This window comes from Palaemon carinicauda, chromosome 6, assembly GCF_036898095.1.
Source record: "Palaemon carinicauda isolate YSFRI2023 chromosome 6, ASM3689809v2, whole genome shotgun sequence".
Taxonomy (NCBI): Eukaryota; Metazoa; Arthropoda; class Malacostraca; order Decapoda; family Palaemonidae; genus Palaemon; species Palaemon carinicauda.
Genome location: NC_090730.1, coordinates 111780885 through 111800257, shown reverse-complemented (window position 1 = coordinate 111800257; position 19373 = coordinate 111780885). Strand labels below are relative to the sequence as shown.

The following is a 19373-nucleotide window of genomic DNA, read 5'->3' as shown; positions in this document are numbered from 1 at the left end:
AGGAAGAGGTATGAATATGATTGCGGCGGGATTTGGCTGCACGTGTTTCTCTCGGAAACTCTGACAATCCAAACAGCTTAAGGAACTGTAATTTTTATGGGACATCTTTATCTTAATCTCTTTTGGGATTTTAAGATTCAGGTGTAGTTCGAGAAGGTAATTTTACATGAGCATGGGAGATCAGTTAATCAGGCAAGTAGCGAAACGAATAATGATATCAAAGTGCAACATATTTAAAAAGAGAGAGGTTGAAAAGTTATTAATTTTGATACCAAACACAGATATATAAGGCTAAAGATTATAAAAATGCATTTCAGTTTAAACCGAATAATAAATTATTGATTAACATAAATTTGTTAGTAGCATTCCTAATTCTAGTATTAATTAATTCAATGCTTATTACCATTGTTTTATTCAAAATCCTTGTAAGATTTCGGACAATCATCATTTTCTTATTTCTTAATTATAGCTTATTTTTTATTAGTCTATTTCTTTTCTGTACTCGGTTGCTCTCCTGAACGGGTAAAATGGCTGGCAAACTTTTGTTTTCACAAGGAATTTGATCGGAAGAATTGAAGAAATTCTTTGTATTCAGGATCAAAGAGGAGAATTACAGGAGTAAGAGATAAAATGGTTGAAAAAAGAATAGAAAAGACTATGCTAGGGAAATCATTCAGAAAGAAAGGAACGCCGAGAAAAGCGAAAATGGAAGAATGGAGGTACATTAATAGGTTATTGGCTAAGGAAGATTTTCAAATAGAGTTCAGAAGAAAAAGGTGAACGAGAAGATAGGAGCCAGAAAATTCTTTTGCAAAGCGACAAAATATATTTTGCAAAAGGTACAGCAGTGGTTTTCCTTTCGTCTATTTCCAGCAAAAGAAACCGTCTCTTTTCTTATCATCCTCTTTCGTTTCTTCCCTCTTCTTTATGCATTGAAACATACGTCATATCAGTCCTTGGTTCTGCCGAGTCTCTATACATGTTGACGTGAGTGACATGTTCTATCCCTTTCAAGTTAGGTTATCAGGAGACGTTCTCTTCACGGTTCTCTGGGTTTTTTTTCTTATGTGTTAAGCCCTATGGCTTCCAAGTATAGATTTTTCCTCTTCATTTGTGTTGGTGTCTTCTCCTTCAAATGTCTATACTTCTTTATGATTATTTGTCATGATCGAATATAACGCGAATTTCAAACAATTATTCTCCGTCATTTACATCTAGGTTGTAGGGCCATTTTTTTTTTTAAAGAGCTATTAGCTAAATAATGAAGTATAGCTTTCAGTACAGGGGATTAGCGTAATTTAATTTCTTTACCTAGTTAATGGGAATCTTAATACTTAAATTATCTAAGTTATTAAAATAATCAAAATAATTACTATTATTGAAATCATTATTATTATGAAATTTATTATCATTAAAATTATTATTATTCACTTGGGCGATATTAAATCTGTAAGGCATTGCCAGATTCTGAACATGTAGAGATGTTACTTGGTGGTCACTTTATATTAATAATAATAATAATAATAATAATAATAATAATAATAATAATCGATGAAAAGAAAACAAAACCAAGGCAAAGACAATTCCTGAACCGAATTGAAAAATTGGCTTGTAAGGAAACATGACAGTGGCTACAGAGAGAACTTAAAAAGGAAACTGAAGGGATGATAATAGCAGCAAAAGATCAGGCCTTAGGAGCCAGATATATTCAACGAGCAATAGATGAAAATAACCTCTCGTCAAAGTACAGGAAATGTATGGCAAAAGAAGAAACCATTAACCACATAGCCAGTGAGTTTCAGCACTTGTTCCAAATCAGTATAAGAAACGACATGATACAGTGGCTAAAGCTCTAGATTGAAATATCTGCAGAAAATAGAAAATACAAACCTGTGATAGAAAATGGTAAGATTAAGCTACTGTACTCTGGGACTACAGTATGAGGACAGATAGGGTGGGTGATACAACCACATCGGCCGGACATCACTCTGGTCTACAAGACAACGAAAAAAAAAAAAAATTGCAGTACCTTGCGCCTCAATAATGGATGATAAGGGGAGAAAATACCAGGACTTTGGAAATGAATTGAGAACGGTATGGAATATGGAGGAAGAAGTAGTATAAATAATCAAAGGCGCACTATGGACCATACCCAAGTCATTGAAAAGAAATCTTGAGAAGGTTGGAGCCGGTACAGCCCCTAGCGTTGTGCAGAAGAGCGTGTTACCTGAAACAGTGCATACAGCGAGGAAAGTGATGGATTCCTCAGGAAGCTGAATGTAACCCGGAATCCCACGCTATAAACAACCAGCCTCTGTGGACTGTGATTAACAAAAAAGATGATAATTATAATAATAGTAAATGTAATAGTAAAGCTTTTAAATTTCGAATAAAATAGGACAACAATGTAATCTCAGTCAGCTTTGGAGTGGTAGTTTATAACAATATATCATGAAGTAACTCACAAGAATACGCTTAAAAACGAGAAAAAAAGAAAGAATGAAGAGCAACAGCCTTGGCTAAATAGCAATTACATTAACAACCTATGTTTTGCATAGTTGTGGATCCTCTTGTGAACTACTGAATAAAAATTAGGTGCAAGAAAATGATCGTTTTTCAGTTTTCCTTATTTTGTGTCTTGCTTTTACACGCAGATATAACAGAATTCAAATTTTTGTAAACGGGACGTCCCACACATTGTGGTTATGCAACAGATACACCACATATCACAGAGAGACGCAAGAGAGAAATAAGGCACCTTATCTCCGACCCATTTGATTGGCAGAAGACACCGCTTTTTTCGAGTCGCAAGTTTCATCTCCTGTCTCTTGTCAAAGTGAAAGCTCCGTTCTGAATTCAGTCCAATTTAGAATGAGATAGAACTGTCGCTTAGAAGACGTTCTCAACATTTTTTTTTTTTTTCAGGAGCCAAGCCCCATAGTTTAATTCTTATGGAAGTTTTACTTTGATTTGACCTTGGGTAGATACCCTTTTCGTTTGTAATTAATGTTACTGGATGAATTCACAACACGCACTTGGTAGTGCTTGCAAAGAAAGAATGTTTAAATTCTAACACCTTTTTTTTAGCAACTGCTTATTTCTCTCTCTCTCTCTCTCTCTCTCTCTCTCTCTCTCTCTCTCTCTCTCTCTCTCTCTCTCTCTCTCAGAGTAGAAAACAATCGAGCATTATTTTCTGTTATTAAACTATGTAACAGACCCATTGATCTTTTTCCTGAGTGATTTTGTAGATTCTATTTTATTATATTACAGTACATAATAATACACCCAAAACGAGTAATAAATGCGTAAATAAATGTTATTGGTAAAGTGGACTAGCAATGTAATACTGGAAAATAATTCAGATGCTGGGAAGATTCTATGAAACCTGAAATGACTGAGCCATATCGTTTGCTGATAGCTGAAACTAAAAATTTTGTAATTTTAAAAAGCGATTATGCTCCTCGAAAGAGGATTTCAAAGGACCAAGTAGTGACGTTGTTTATTTTGAGATAACCTCTTTTACCTATTTTATCAAAATTTGGTTAAAATACTGATCTTTGGATTACAGGAGAAAATCTACAATAAATAATAATGAAAAGGGTCAGGTAAAACAAATATTTATTGCTACTATGACCGTGAGCTGTGACTATTTGAAATTCCAGTGTTGTGTTAATTGTTTTCCAGGGAAAAAATACAGTTGGTGAGACTTTTCTTGTGAGATAGATAATAGAATGACGGGAAATAACGTTAACAAAAGTGGAATTGACCGTATCAGTAAAAGAAGTGGTAGAAAAAGCAGCGGTAGAAGAAATAGAAATAGTAATTAAAAGCAATAACTCGTCACTTTAAATGGATTGTTTAGCCTTCCAGGAAGAGTCCAGGTGATATCAATCTTTCAAAAATCTAATCTATACTGTTACTAGTGGCTTGGTAACTTATCATGTATTTGTGAAATATTTGTGATTTATCGGTATCCATCAGGTCGTCAGTGTCTTCTGTCAAGGTCTGCCATTTAAAAGGCTGTTCTCTTGTTTAGATATTTATACTGCGAGTGATTTAGTTAAAATTCTCTTTCGACTATTTGTTAACAGAAGAGTAACGCCGATTGACAAAAAAAGAAAAAAAAATCTATACGATACTATTTTCTATACAAAAACAAAATTGAGAAATCCTTTTATCATTATAAGAACTCCTTTCACATTTATGAATTTTCAGATGATTGTCGATATTGGTAGAGAGACCAGCAGCTTTTAATCATCCAGGATCACTAGATTATATATCAACATGAGTTATTAACTTTTGCTGGATACTAGTGATTGCCTTCAGACACAAATCATGGGGAATAACCAAGCCACATATATGAGTAAAGATTTCCTCAATTTAGCCTCTTTACTATGTCCACAGAGCAAGAATAGCATATACTAAACTTGACACCTTTATTATTATTATTATTATTATTATTATTATTATTATTATTATTATTATTATTATTATTATTATCATTATTATTATTATTATTATTACCTCCGGCAACAAAGCTGGAAGGAGGTTATGTTTTACCCCCTTTTTATCTGTGTGTGTATATGTTAGTGTGTTTGTATGTTTGCTTGTGTGTGTTTATTAGTGAATACCTTGGCCACAATTTTAATCATACGGTAATGAGCCTTGCAGGGATTAACTGTTATGTAAAATCTTGAAATTATCAAATTTAGGAAGGTCAAGGTCAAAGGTCAAGGCCAAGGTCAAGTAAAATATCCAATTCACGTAATCAGCCATAATTTTTAAATAGCTTACTGGTCACAATTCTGATCGTAGAGTAATGAAACTTGAAAGGATTAACTGTTATCTGAAAAGCTGAAAATGATTAAATTTTAGAAGTTCAAGTTCAAAGGTGTCGGTCACGGTCAAGCAAAATGTCCAGTTCACGTAATCAGCCATACGTTTGAACATCGTTGTCACAGAAACTTCAAAAAAGGTTGGTATTTGAATTTATGAAAATAAACGCCAATTAATACTTGTTACCGTCAAAGGTCAAGGTCAAGGTCGAGCAAATGGTCGAGAAATAAGTTGCCGCAGTAGAGGTCTGTGCTCTACTGAGTGCTCCTGTAGTTAATAAGTAAAACACTGCTCCAGACATTACATACTTCTGATACATATACACGGGAGGCTAACTAAGGGATTTTTAAACACTGCACACATTGTACTTGCGTGTACATCATCATCCACACACTCTCACTCTGATATAAAATCCCCTCCTTTCCAATACATCTATCATATAATCTATTGAGTGATATCCGTGATTCAACTGCTTATTTATCTAATTTACACCTTCATTTCACAAACCGATCGTTCTCTATTCTTTTACTTGAAGAAACTATCATTGATCTTTATTTTTATGTCTTACGAATTTTCATATTTATCTCTTTTGCCTCTTCTTATTACACGCAAACGATTCATCTTTCATTTGCTTTCAATATCTTTACTTCTCTTAGGAGAAAGGTTTAGACTCATACTATTTTCGTTGCCTATAAAGTTGATTCCTAGTCTTCTGCACACACCATGTCATCTTTATCGCTTCACTTATTCTGTAGCACATTTTTCATTCGCCATAATTTATTAATACTTAGTACTCAGTACTTTAGTATATCAACCTTGTCAATTATTGTGCTATTGAATTAACAATCATAGCTCTATCTTCCTACTTTTTGTTCACCATCACCATTTTAAGTTTCACATTTACTCCTAGTATTTGTTTAGAAAATTTTGAGACTTTTACAATTATCTGCTGTTTTTCTTTTTTATCCTATATCAACGCTTTATCATATGCAAATATTAAATATTATGGAGATAATAAACATTTCTTTCAGCTCATCTACATATTCTAACAACTGCTTAGTTTCTGTCACAAAAACTTTCAATCGAGTTCAAGAGATTAAATTCTCTAACGTACAACGTCAGCTCACGCTACATGGTCCCTTTTGATTGTATCATATTCTCCTTCCTAGAACATATATGCATCATATAGCCTTTTCCTGCTACTTTCAGGATTTTTGATTATCAATTTGATAATACGCATTTAATCGATATAACCTCTGCTGGTGTAAACTCAAAGCGTTCTTGACCAATTATTCTTTCTGACATATCCTCTGATTTTAATTAAAAATCATATCATGCATCATCTCTTATATATATATATATATATATATATATATATATATATATATATATATATATATATATATATATATATATATATATATATATATATATATATATTCAAATAAGCCATATATATTTTTGATACATTAATGTCTGGATTCTCTGAACGACCTCGGGATCAGAGCCCCAGGCGAAATCACACGAAGACAAGAGCTTGGCTCCGGCCGGGAATCGAACCCTGGTCGGCAAGCTTGTACAGACAGTGACTAACCCACTTGGCCACGAAGAAAGATAAAAGTCAATGACAATTCTTCTGTACTTATACCTGTCGAATTCAGGTATTTTGTACTTAGAATTAAAATCAACCCATCTTCACCATCGTAGCTAATTGGTAGTTTGTTACTTGGCATTCAATTAATGATAAATTTTGCACATTTTTACGTGTTTTTCATATTCAAATAAGCCATATATATTTTTGATACATTAATGTCTGGATTCTCTTAACGACCTCGGGATCAGAGCCCCAGGCGAAATCACACAAAGACAAGAATATGAAAAACACGTAAAAATGTGCAAAATTTATCATTAATTGAATGCCAAGTAACAAACTACCAATTAGCTACGATGGTGAAGATGGGTTGATTTCAATTCTAAGTACAAAATACCTGAATTCGACAGGTATAAGTACAGAAGAATTGTCATTGACTTTTATCTTTCTTCGTGGCCAAGTGGGTTAGTCACTGTCTGTACAAGCTTGCCGACCAGGGTTCGATTCCCGGCCGGAGCCAAGCTCTTGTCTTTGTGTGATTTCGCCTGGGGCTCTGATCCCGAGGTCGTTAAGAAAATCCAGACATTAATGTATCAAAAATATATATGGCTTATTTGAATATGAAAAACACGTAAAAATGTGCAAAATTTATCGTTAATTGAATGCCAAGTAACAAACTACCAATTAGCTACGATGGTGAAGATGGGTTGATTTCAATTCTAAGTACAAAATACCTGAATTCGACAGGTATAAATACAGAAGAATTGTCATTGACTTTTATCTTTCTTCGTGGCCAAGTGGGTTAGTCACTGTCTGTACAAGCTTACCGACCAGGGTTCAATTCCCGGCCGGAGCCAAGCTCTTGTCTTTGTGTGATTTCGCCTGGGGCTCTAATCCCGAGGTCGTTAAGAGAATCCAGACATTAATGTATCAAAAATATATATGGCTTATTTGAATATGAAAAAAATGTAAAAAGTGCCATATTTATTATTAATTGAATGCCAAGTAACAAACTACCAATTAGCTACGATGGTGATGATGGATTGATTTCAATTCTAAGTACAAAATACCTGAATTCGACAGGTATAAGTACAGAAGAATTGTCATTGACTTTTATCTTTCTTCGTGGCCAAGTGGGTTAGTCACTGTCTGTACAAGCTTGCCGACCAGGGTTCGATTCCCGGCCGGAGCCAAGCTCTTGTCTTTGTGTGATTTCGCCTGGGGCTCTGATCCCGAGGTCGTTAAGAGAATCCAGACATTAATGTATCAAAAATATATATGGCTTATTTGAATATGAAAAACACGTAAAAATGTGCAAAATTTATCATATATATATATATATATATATATATATATATATATATATATATATATATATATAAAGATATAATGCATGATATGATATATATATATATGCATATATATATATATATATATATATATATATATATATATATATATATTCATATATATATATATATATATATATATATATATATATATATATATATATATATATATGTATATATATACAGTATATATATATATATATATATATATATATATATATATATATATATATATATATATAATGTATACATATATATATACAGTATATATATATATATATATATATATATATATATATATATATATATATATATATATATATATATATAAATATGTATATATATATATATATATATATATATATATATATATATATATACATATATATACTGTATATATATATATATATATATATATATATATATAGACATATATATACTGTATATATATATATATATATATATATATATATATATATATATATATATATATATATATATATATACATATATATATTTCAATTAAGCCATATATTTTTATACATTCAAGTCTGGATTCTCTTACCGACCTCGGGATCAGAGTCTCGAGCCAAATTCATTCAAAGGCAATAGAATTTGATCGGCCGGGAATCGAACATTGTCCAGGATGTTTGTATGACAGTGACCGTACCTTTTAGCTAAATGGTACGGTCACTGTCATACAAGCATCCTGGACCAGGGTTCGATTCCCGGCCGGTAAAATACTATTGTTTTTAAGTGATTTCACCTAGAGACTTTGATTCTGTGGTCGGTAAGAGAATCCAGACATTAATGTATTAAAATACATGGCATATATAAAATTTGATATATGAAAAAAAACAAGTCTAAATGTACAAAATTTATGTTTTATATATATATATATATATATATATATATATATATATATATATATATATATATATATATATATATATATATATATATATATATATATATGTGTGTGTGTGTGTGTGTATATATGTATACTACATATGTGTGTATATATTTATATTTTCATATATATATATATATATATATATATATATATATATATATATATATATATATATATATATAGATAGATATATTTCTGTGTATATATACTGAAGTTGATTTGGTTATGTGGCTATGCTACTACTTATCTTTGTAAAGTACTATCACTTTAAGTATTGCAGCGCTTGGCTTATGTTTACTAGGTGCGGTGTGCTCCGGTACTTTTATAGTAATGATTCGATTATATATAAATTTGATTGCGCGTGTTTGTTTAGGAAGATATGCAAATGTTTTTTTTTTTTTTTCAGGACTTCTGCCTGCACTCTCTCTTCTTCTTCCAATGGCGTATAATTCACGTCACGGAAAGAAGTCATGGTCATTATATACGTGTGTGTGACTTACGAATGTTCTGGAATTGGGAAGCAGGAGAGACAGTTATGGAAAATATAGCGAGGGAAGGAAATCTTTTCCTTTCATCTGTGACTCGTTTGTAAATTTGAACTAAGCCGTATTACGTAACGGGATTCCTTAAACTCAGCAATATTTATTTTGTTTACATTTTTCAAAGCTACTGAATTTTTAGAATAAGAAGCGAAGCTATATTGTATTTGACTTATGTAGATATTCTTTTTTTTTTTTTTCACTGGATATTTTCCATTTAGCTTTTTATACGGATATAGAAAATTCCATTACAACAAAGGTATAACAAATAAATCTCATTCAGCTGAAAAGATGATATCATACAGAATGAAAGATAATCCTGTAACGGATTTGTATATAATTTCATAGGATAAACATCCGATAAAGTCTTATATATAGGGTATTATCGTATAAACATTGAAATAGGTTTCTACGGTCTTGTTTTTGAAAAAAATGATACTTTCTTCCTGAAAAAAAAGTCTCTCTCTCTCTCTCTCTCTCTCTCTCTCTCTCTCTCTCTCTCTCTCTCTCTCTCTCTCTCTCTCTCTCGGGATTAGATTACTGATCTCCTTCGGTTCTCCATGAGTTGTATATCCATCTCTCTTGCAGTTAGATTTCTTCCATTTATCGGTTTCTTGGTGTTCATTATCTATATTTTACGCTCACGTTTCTAATTATTGTCCAATAAGATTGTTTCTTAAAATCTCTCTCTCTCTCTCTCTCTCTCTCTCTCTCTCTCTCTCTCTCTCTCTCTCTCTCTCTCTCTTTCCATATATAAAGCGCTATATATACATAAGCTTATTTCAGTTCATAGAATACATAAATTATCGCAGGAAGTTATGAACATACATGCAAATATTCAGTACATGTTCAAGAATTACATCTTAATATCAAGTTTGACAAGATACAATATTGAGCATTTTGGCTCTCATAATTGTCCCTACATACACCAATTAATTACATTTCTTCTTAAAGGATAAAGAGAACAGTGGTTGTATATAACACCCTATTGTCATTGCATTTTCAACGTCCTGGTATTCAATATTAATAATTTATCCGCACGAGTTGGTTACTAACGTGTTGCATAGAATTAATATTTGGCCCTCTTATCTTCTTAAGCCTGAGGATTTTTATACACCTCTACACCTCTTGATTAATTTCTCTCTCAGACCGACCAAGCGTGTATAGATCCTCTTTTGTCTTTGTTGGTGCGTTCATTAACACCGGTGTTAGTTCTCACTCCGTATTATGGTAGTGACCTGCATTGTTGTTTTAATGGAGGAGCATTTATCTTCAAGAAGGTGAATATTGTGCGAGGGTCTCGAAACGCTCCCCCACCCCACCTTTGTCCCTGTCTGTATATTTGTTACAACATATAAACACAAATACATACACACACACACACACTACATATACATACACAAACACACACACACACACATATATATATATACATATATATATATATATATATATATATATATATATATATATATATATATGTTTGTATACATATATATGTATATATATATATATATATATATATATATATATATATATATATATATATATATAATATATATATATATATATATATATATATATATATATATATATATATATGTTTGTATACATATATATGTATATATATATATATATATATATATATATATATATATATATATATATATATATATATATATAAGTCCCCACAGAAGCTGATACAAATTTAAGCTTTTTTAAGGAGGTTTTTCATGTATCTGAAACCCTTTTCTCATTATCATTGCATTTATAAGGTGAATACCCATTATGCAATAACAGAATCCCGATTATATATATATATATATATATATATATATATATATATATATATATATATATATATATATATATATATATATATATATATATATATATATATATATATATATATATATATATATATATATATATATATATATATATATATATATATATATATATATATATATATATAAAATTTCAGCAGTAATCACTACAATTACTTTTAATACATGACTATACATTCCTGGGAAACCCCATTAACTGACTACCTCTCGAGTTATATCTATAATTATTGGAGCGCCTGCATCCTTCCGTTCAACTATCAACAAACAGCAATTCTTGTCATGATAGAAGTAAGAAATCAACTGCACTATGCTGAAAGCCCTCTATCGGAATTGTAAAGAAAGCATGTAAAGTATCTAATAAAATTGTTAAACCATCTTTATAATGGTTCATACTGATACTATTGATGATATCGATAGTGAGTATTGTAGGCTACTTAGATGTTTTTCTACGCTAATTTGATAATTCTCAATTCACAAGTAATCTATCTGTTTAAACTATGTTGGATCCCTTAATAAGATGACAACTGATATAAAGTGATTTAAGGGTATCACCAGATTTCGGAAGTTTTATCATATACAACCATTACAAGGTTTTGTTTGTATGTCTATGGTGTACGATAAATATGTGTATCTTTTTGAAATATTTAATCCTAAACTGATACCAAAGAGTTGGTGGTAGTGGTTTTCTTTGAGAGCACAGATTTATTATATCTGGGTTTCAGTCTTTACCAGTAATGTGGTTATCAGCCTTGGAAATATGAAGCGTATTTTCATGGTATGCAAATCATGGTATATTTTTCCAAGTAGTAAATGTGACATAGAGTTGGTGATTTTCACAAAAGAGATCTGGAGGTAACCGATAGGCAGTGTAGTCATTGGAATACGAGTCTGAAGTTTATCAGAATGAAGCTTATATTGATTTTCCACTCTTGTGCCATTTTTACATTCTTCTTTTTACTTGGGTTCTGTACATGTATTTGTAAAAATATGGAATTATTACCTGTGTGCGTGTCTGTGTGTCTGTCTGTCTTTATCTAATTATTAGTGTGACAATTAAGAGCTACTCGTACAAAGCTGAACGGATTCCGATCAAGCCTGGTATGGCGTTAGACCTCTATCCGTTTGTCCGTCTAACCACACGACAGTGTATCTGTTACACTTACCTGATCAAAGCAACTCCTCCCACATACTTGACGGTATTTCAAACAGACGTTCTACTTTGGTATATATACATGAATTAAAATGGTTCGTCTGTCTCTTTCTGACGGTTTCTGTTAATGTCATGCTCACCTTTTCATTGCAAATACTAACTTTTTTATGCATTTTATTACTGCTTAAAACAATGATGTATTAATCGCGTATGATATGAGATTTTGCGGCTGTCTGCCTATTTATCTGATCGCCCGTATGCCTCTTACATATAATTTATTTCCTTCTATTTTTTATCAGATTTTGTTCAGCGGGAAATCGTGTTACGAAAGACCATACTTTCTACCAAACACTTTTCGTTAATCTTGGCAAGAACCTTAATGGTATTTACAAACATTTATTTAACGTGTCATAATGTTCGAAGAGTGCTGTTGTTGACGTATGCTTCGTGCGTAGGTGTCACCAATATCACAGATTCTCCTTCTTCAAGATAGAATAGCACATACCTTCAGTGCCTGTGCTTACTAACGTTAGTGCTTGGCAGCTTGGTGCTAATTACTGAACTAACATAATGCAGTGTAGAAGGTATATGATAAAACGTATAGTTTTTCTTCTATTACAAATATTACAAATTTTCCACAGACAATATTTTATGACTTACGCTTGAAAGTTTAGACATCCCAACGTCGTTAGTTTTTCCTTTATTTCTAGATTTTTAGACGATTTGAAAGGAACATCAAAGACACACAACGAATCTGAAACAATGGCTGTCCTCTTTAGCGTATTGTAAAGACGGAGCCTCAGAAAGAAGGAAGCAGTGCTGTGTGTCACTGTTTTTTATTTTTTTTTTCTAGAAACCTTACATTACCTGATGGTAATTTTTTTGCAACGACGTTACTTTTGTTTTTTCTTTACTACATAACTAACATAAAATTAGGCTATAATATAATTCCATTTTAATTCCTTTGAAGCAGCGATGTTTTATTATCTTATCGACGTCATAAAGTGTCACGTCCAAATTCACAAAATGTTTACCCTCTCTCTCTCTCTCTCTCTCTCTCTCTCTCTCTCTCTCTCTCTCTCTCTCTCTCTCTCTCTCTCTACATGCAAAACTATAAACATCCATTGTAAATAACTCGCATATTATCCGACTTGTGTTTTTGAATAGCACGGAAATAAGTATATTTACATAGCGGTAAGCATAAAAGAATGTAAAATCCGTTTAACTCCACGCGTTGCTAAAGATTTTTTTAGATGCCATTGAAATCGCAGATAAAATGGTATATTTTCCCAAATTTTTGGTTGGCGGAAATAAAGCTCAGTCGAGCAAAACTTGCCTGGGAAATCTTTGTATCAACAACTCAGACACATACCAAAAAAAGAGAGAGAGAGAGAGAGAGAGAGAGAGAGAGAGAGAGAGAGAGAGAGAGAGAGAGAGAGAGACATTTCAGCTTGGAAGAGGAATGAGTTTCGAGATGGGGAGCGGGATTCATTAGAATCCAGGACGTTGAGTTGAAAGAGAAATTCTAAGATATTCAGTGAAACCGACAATAAAAGTTTGGAGAGAGTGGATGTAATGGAGGAGGAGCAGGAGGGGGAGGAGGATGGTGAGACTTCTGTTGAAGGTGCTTGTAATTCCCTAGAGTAGATATGTAGATTTGAAAAGAATAAGGGAATGGAAGGGGAAAACACGCACTCACAAAATCCAGTTTGTGCCACTGGTTTATATCCCCCCCCCCTCTCTCTCTCTCTCTCTCTCTCTCTCTCTCTCTCTCTCTCTCTCTCTCTCTCTCTCTCTCTCTCTCTCTCTCTCTAGGGATTATTGAATTATTTCTTTATTACTTCCATAATGTACAATCTTTAATGTTCATAAATCTAAAAATCTTAAAGGAATTTTTTTACATTGTTTCACAATTTGCTTATCTTAAATCGTGCTACAAACATATTTTCATTCGGAAATCTAATCCTTATCCTATTATTCGCTATATAGATATAGCTTTGGAAGTGTCCTCAGCCCTTATTTATCCAATAATTAACTTCTTTATTCCCACCTCTCTCTGATTTATACTCCCTTGAGTTCGACTTGAATTTTATGATAAGTCGATATTTCTCTTACCTTTCTGTTCTCGAAAGCCAACGAAGTGATATGTTAGTTTTACAAAGATGCTAAAGCGTTTATCATTAGAGGAAGTCTTAGTATTTGATATAAACATCAAAGAGAGATATTCATTAATAAATGAGACCAAATAAAAGAAACAAATGAGGTTGTTTCCAACTAACTGACTCAGGCATATTACTCTAGATAGGAAAGGCGACATCAACAGCCATTGATTTTTTTTGTTGCATGCTAATGGCCAGTACGAGATAATTAAGTAAATTGAAAAATCAGCTCTTCAAATAAAACTTCAGTTCTCCAAATAGCACTTTATATCCAACGAGACGAGGCTTAAGCCACCCTGATACTTGCACAAATTTGTGGCACGCATTATCACGACTCGATTCGTGTCAATGCGTGAACTCGTCGTTAACTGGCGTGAAGTGTTCGTAAACCCCTTGTGACATCGTGGCGTGTCGTGACGAGAATTTTGAAATGTTAAAAATTTTGGTCACAACAAAATTTCGTGACCGGGTCGTGAGCTATGCGCAAGCTGTTCGTGAACTCGTCGTGAACTCGTTGGAGCAATGCGAGTAGATGCGTGCCAGTGCATGGCAATGCGGGCCAGGCCACGACTGTCACAAACTGCCCTGAATACTTCACGAACAGCTCACGTTGATTTCACGAGTAGTTGACGGCATGTTCACGAATATGCACGTGTCGCAGCATGGCCGTGCCTTCCCACTGACATGGGCCCATGTACTACATGCAATGACGGCACGAGCAGTTCATGACTAGTTTACGCACTTCACGAACAGTTTGCACATGGCACGGGGAGCTCACGATCAGTTCACGAACAGTTCATAAACAGTTCACGAACAGTTCACGAGAAATTCACGACTACTGCACGACAGTGGCGCTCGCGTCGGTGTGGGGGTATATATAGAGCTTCCAGGACAATGTTCGCCATTCCAGAGCTTGCCACCGAAGAGACAACATGCCTAAAACCAAGCTGACAAAAGGAGGAGGGAGAAGGCCAGAAGCCAACAGGCCAGAAGCAGAGCCCGCTGATAGAGATAATTCTCTTCACTCATCAATATCAAGTCTCGATCTAATGATCCCGGAGACACAGCAGGATACAAGTGAAAGCCAGAGACAGCCATCCAGTGAGGAAGAGATAAAGCAGAAGAAGCGGGTCCCGGTGTCCAAGAAAGAATTCCCTGACTACCGCTGGACAGAAGAGGCGGAGATTAGGTTGGCCGACCTTGTGAAGGAGAACGCCCCGCTGTTTGACAAGAAGCACAAGGAGTGGATCAACATGGCAGCCAAGAACAGCCGGTGGGACTAACTTGGATTCAGCTGGAACCTCCTGACACTTGTGCCCAATGCAAGAAGCATTACGAGAACTCGAGAACCAGGGTGGAGAAGAGTATTTAGAAGGAGAAGAAGAGTGGAGCTGGCTAGCCCCAAAGGAGTGACCATGATGACCAGATCATGGAGACCTGGTGTTTCATAATACAACACATCATCTTGGGAAAGTCCCCGGTGAGCAGTTTGCTGTCCCAGGGTCAGGTGCAGTGACGGTCAGCGACGGAGACGATGATGGAGTGAGGTCCACAGGTTCCCACAGCCAAGCATCTAGTAGCACCGAGAAAGGTCAGGGCAAGGGGAAGCGGTCCTGCCAAACAAAATACGCCACTCCCGGCGACACCTGGGTGACCCACAAGGACCTCAGTAATGTAGTGCAAGATGTGAGTATCCCAATGTCTACATGTAGATTGTATTTCAGTTTCACCTATTGTTTTTGACATGGAAGGTCCAATAGGCTGCATTGAAATGCTGTACTAAATTGTTACAATGGTTGTATCTTTCAGATCATGTCCAAAGCAGATTCCTTGGCGCCCTCATACACCGGCCAGCACAAGATCGTTCACGATTTTTCGTGCCTGCTGGAAGGCCACATGCATGCTATCGTGGAGGACTACTGGCATGAATTCCAGATAGACTGCCTCAACCTTGTACACCACTACAGGCTGCGGTGTCAGCTCTTCCAGCAGCCACATCAACAACCACTCATGACCTGGCCAGACTCACAGCAGCAGCAACTTTGGCAGCCCCCTCAGCAGCAGCAGTTCTAGCTTCCACCTCAACCAGCAACCTTGAAAGTACCGCCAGAGCAGCAGCAGCAGCAGCCTCAGCAGCATCGTCCAGCCAGTCAGCCATCATCTCTAACCTGGATGCCGCCCTAGTCACCACAGTCTTCAGGCTAGCCCTCCTGGCCCCGTACCACGGAGTGGCAACCAGGGATGCCACCTCCACCGTCAGCCACCCTTGTCCAGGCTCCTTCACCAACACCTTTATTGTCGTCGCTGCCAGCCACATTCAAGACACCTCTGACACCACTCAGCTTCCTGGTCCTGACCCCTCATCCCTCTACACCTCCAAGGAACTCAACATCCCACCAGTCCATCGGGCATCCCCACGCAGCGGTACCACAACCAGCAATGACACTGATTGGGATGACATGAGACACTTTTAAATATTTGTAAATAATTGGACTGTGATACTTGTATATATTTGATGTTTGCTGTTAAAATGTAAATAAAATGCTTTCTTATTTCAAACCACTTATTTTTCTCTTTAACCTTAAAATAAAGTTGAAAGAAAATGGAAGCGAAAAAAAAATTAAAAGCAAAACAAAAAGAAAAGAAAAATAAACCATAAAATAAAGGGCAAAAAAAAGAAACACACGAAAAATAAACGTTTCTTTTATTTAAAAAATGGAACAACTGTGGATGCAGCTCATGGAGTTACTATAATTCTTTCTTGTCAAGGGACAGCACCAGCAGGGAACATGTAGTAATGTGAAAGGTAGTCTCGCTGATCTTCTGCATCCTTCTGGGTATGATAGCCAGTTAGAGGCAGCAGCCCCTGCAGGTAGCGCTCAGTCCTCCATCCACCAGGGATCAGCTCATGTGTGTCCGGATCTTTGTGGTCCACTTCTGAAATTGCGTGTGGGTATCTGATGAGGATGAGGTTGTGCAGGACACAGGCACACATAGGGATCAGGTTGATGGTGTCGGGGTTCTGATGCATTGTCGTGTAGAAGCAACAGAACCTTTGACATAAAATTAAAAAGGCATTCTCCACGACACGTCAGGCACGAGACAACCTATAGCTATATTTGCATTGTCGTAGGACTTGTGACCAATGGGAGAATGGTTTCATCATCCAGGTTCGGAGAGCAAGGGCGTCATCCCCAACGAAGTGATAGGGCACTGGGTGGTCATCTTTAGGGAGTGGTTCTGGTTAAGGCACTCCAGCTCTGTTCTCTTCTACAGCATCATTCAGGGAACAGTTGCCCCATGTTCCTCCATCCAACACACCACCCTCTGCCCCAACATCCACATAGAGGAACTTGTAGGTAGCATATGCCACTGCCATCAGTACAATGCTGTGGAAGCCCTTGTAGTTGTAGTAGTAAGAGCCAGCATTGGGTGGCTTCTTTATGGCCATATGCTTTCCGTCCACAGACCCCAGACAGTTGTGGTGATTCCATCTTGAGCTGAACCTGGCAGCAACTTCCTTCAAATCCACTTCAGCTTTGGGGCAGTGCAGCACTTCGTCCTTGTAGACTGTGATGATGGTTTTACACACCCTGGGTATGAACTTGCAGATGGTACTTGCTTCAACCGTGAAACTGTAATGCAGACTTTGATAGGAATTTCCAGTGACTAAAAAGCAGAGGGTGGCAGCCAACTTGAGTCCAACTTGAAGCGGTTCTCTCATGAAGGTGGACTACTCTTGAAGGCGAGGGGTTAACTTTTCAACCATCCCTTGGAACAGGTCAACTGTGATTCTGAGGTAATTTTTGAAGCCCCTTTGATCTTCCTTGTGGAGTTCAGTCATTAGAGTGTCATACTGTCCAAACTCGTGCCTTCTGGTTAACCATTCCCTGACCCACACTTTCTTTTGTATCTTTCTTCGAGGTTTGGTGGCCTTTTGTTTCTCTTCTGCCTCTGCCAGCCTTTTCTACTGCTCATCAACAATGGTTAGAGCAGCTTCCAGGTATAGGTATCTTCTCCTCTTAGCAATGGTGTCTCTGACAGTAAGTATGGTTGTCTCTTACGAAGCCAATCCAAGAATGACCAAGGGTTGGAGAGGACCCGTTTTTATATGGCGTGGCCAAGTCAGCACGACACCATCCAAATTGTTTGAACTCACCGTTCCAATGCAGGAAGTGCGCAAACTATGCGCAAACTATGCGCAAACTATGCGTGAACTCGTCGTGCCAGTTCGTGTCAATGTGGACATGAACGGGCACGCATTCGTGAACTATTCGTGAACTCGTCGTAAACTCATCATGAACTATGTGTGAACTCATTGTGAACTCATCATGAACTATGCATGAACTCATCGCGAACAGTGCGGGAGCCTCCCAGTTCGTGCCGCAAAATGTCACGACTTGCCATGAACAAATTTGTGGATAAATTTCGTGCAAGTGTCGAGGCACCCTACTTGACTGGTAAAATAAGGGACTATTTTCTCAGTAGAGCCACTGCTTCTCTCCCCATGGTCATAAAGACCTACTGAGGGGATCCCAGATGTTCGGAAATCTCCCACCCTTGTGATCCAAGGATGCCGGGTTTGGGGGAGCCTATATTTCTATCTGCTGATTCATCAGCAGCCATTGCCTGCCCCTCCTTGGTCCTAACTTGGGAAAACAAATGTAGTAACAGTTCTTTGGCATTTAATTTTCTTAATTACAGTGTTTCTTTTCTCAGCATATGTCGATAATGTCTAACTGGAACGTGAAGAAATGTAGATGAAAATACATAAATTGGTCGATAAATGTGTTTATGGTAACAAAGTTTAGTGAGACCTTTAATTCTAAAGACACTGTATAGGAGATCATAGTTCCTAAATACTTGAATGATTCTACCTCATTAATACTTTCTACTTCCAGTGATATTTCATCTTTCACGTTAAGCTCCCATAAATTTACCCAGCATATATATGCATAAGGTGAAGTACTATCACAGTGACAAACTCAA

The 19373-nt window shown here is 35.8% G+C and overlaps 2 protein-coding genes across 2 annotated transcripts; one reads left to right on the top strand and one right to left on the bottom strand.

The window, feature by feature from the left end:
• The first annotated feature begins 15704 nt into the window (after nucleotides 1-15704).
• LOC137643200 (uncharacterized) lies at nucleotides 15705-16858 on the top strand. Its single transcript, XM_068376048.1, has 3 exons — nucleotides 15705-15738; nucleotides 15859-16070; nucleotides 16352-16858. Exons 1-3 carry the CDS (start codon nucleotides 15705-15707, stop codon nucleotides 16856-16858), a joined length of 753 nt encoding a protein of 250 aa, XP_068232149.1.
• A 770-nt stretch (nucleotides 16859-17628) lies between these two features.
• Nucleotides 17629-18108, bottom strand: LOC137643199 (uncharacterized). The gene is made up of 2 exons (XM_068376047.1): nucleotides 17855-18108; nucleotides 17629-17773 (listed from the first exon to the last, which is right to left on the bottom strand). The coding sequence occupies exons 1-2, from the start codon at nucleotides 18106-18108 to the stop codon at nucleotides 17629-17631; spliced, it is 399 nt and encodes a 132-aa protein (XP_068232148.1).
• Between the last annotated feature and the right edge of the window lie 1265 nt (nucleotides 18109-19373).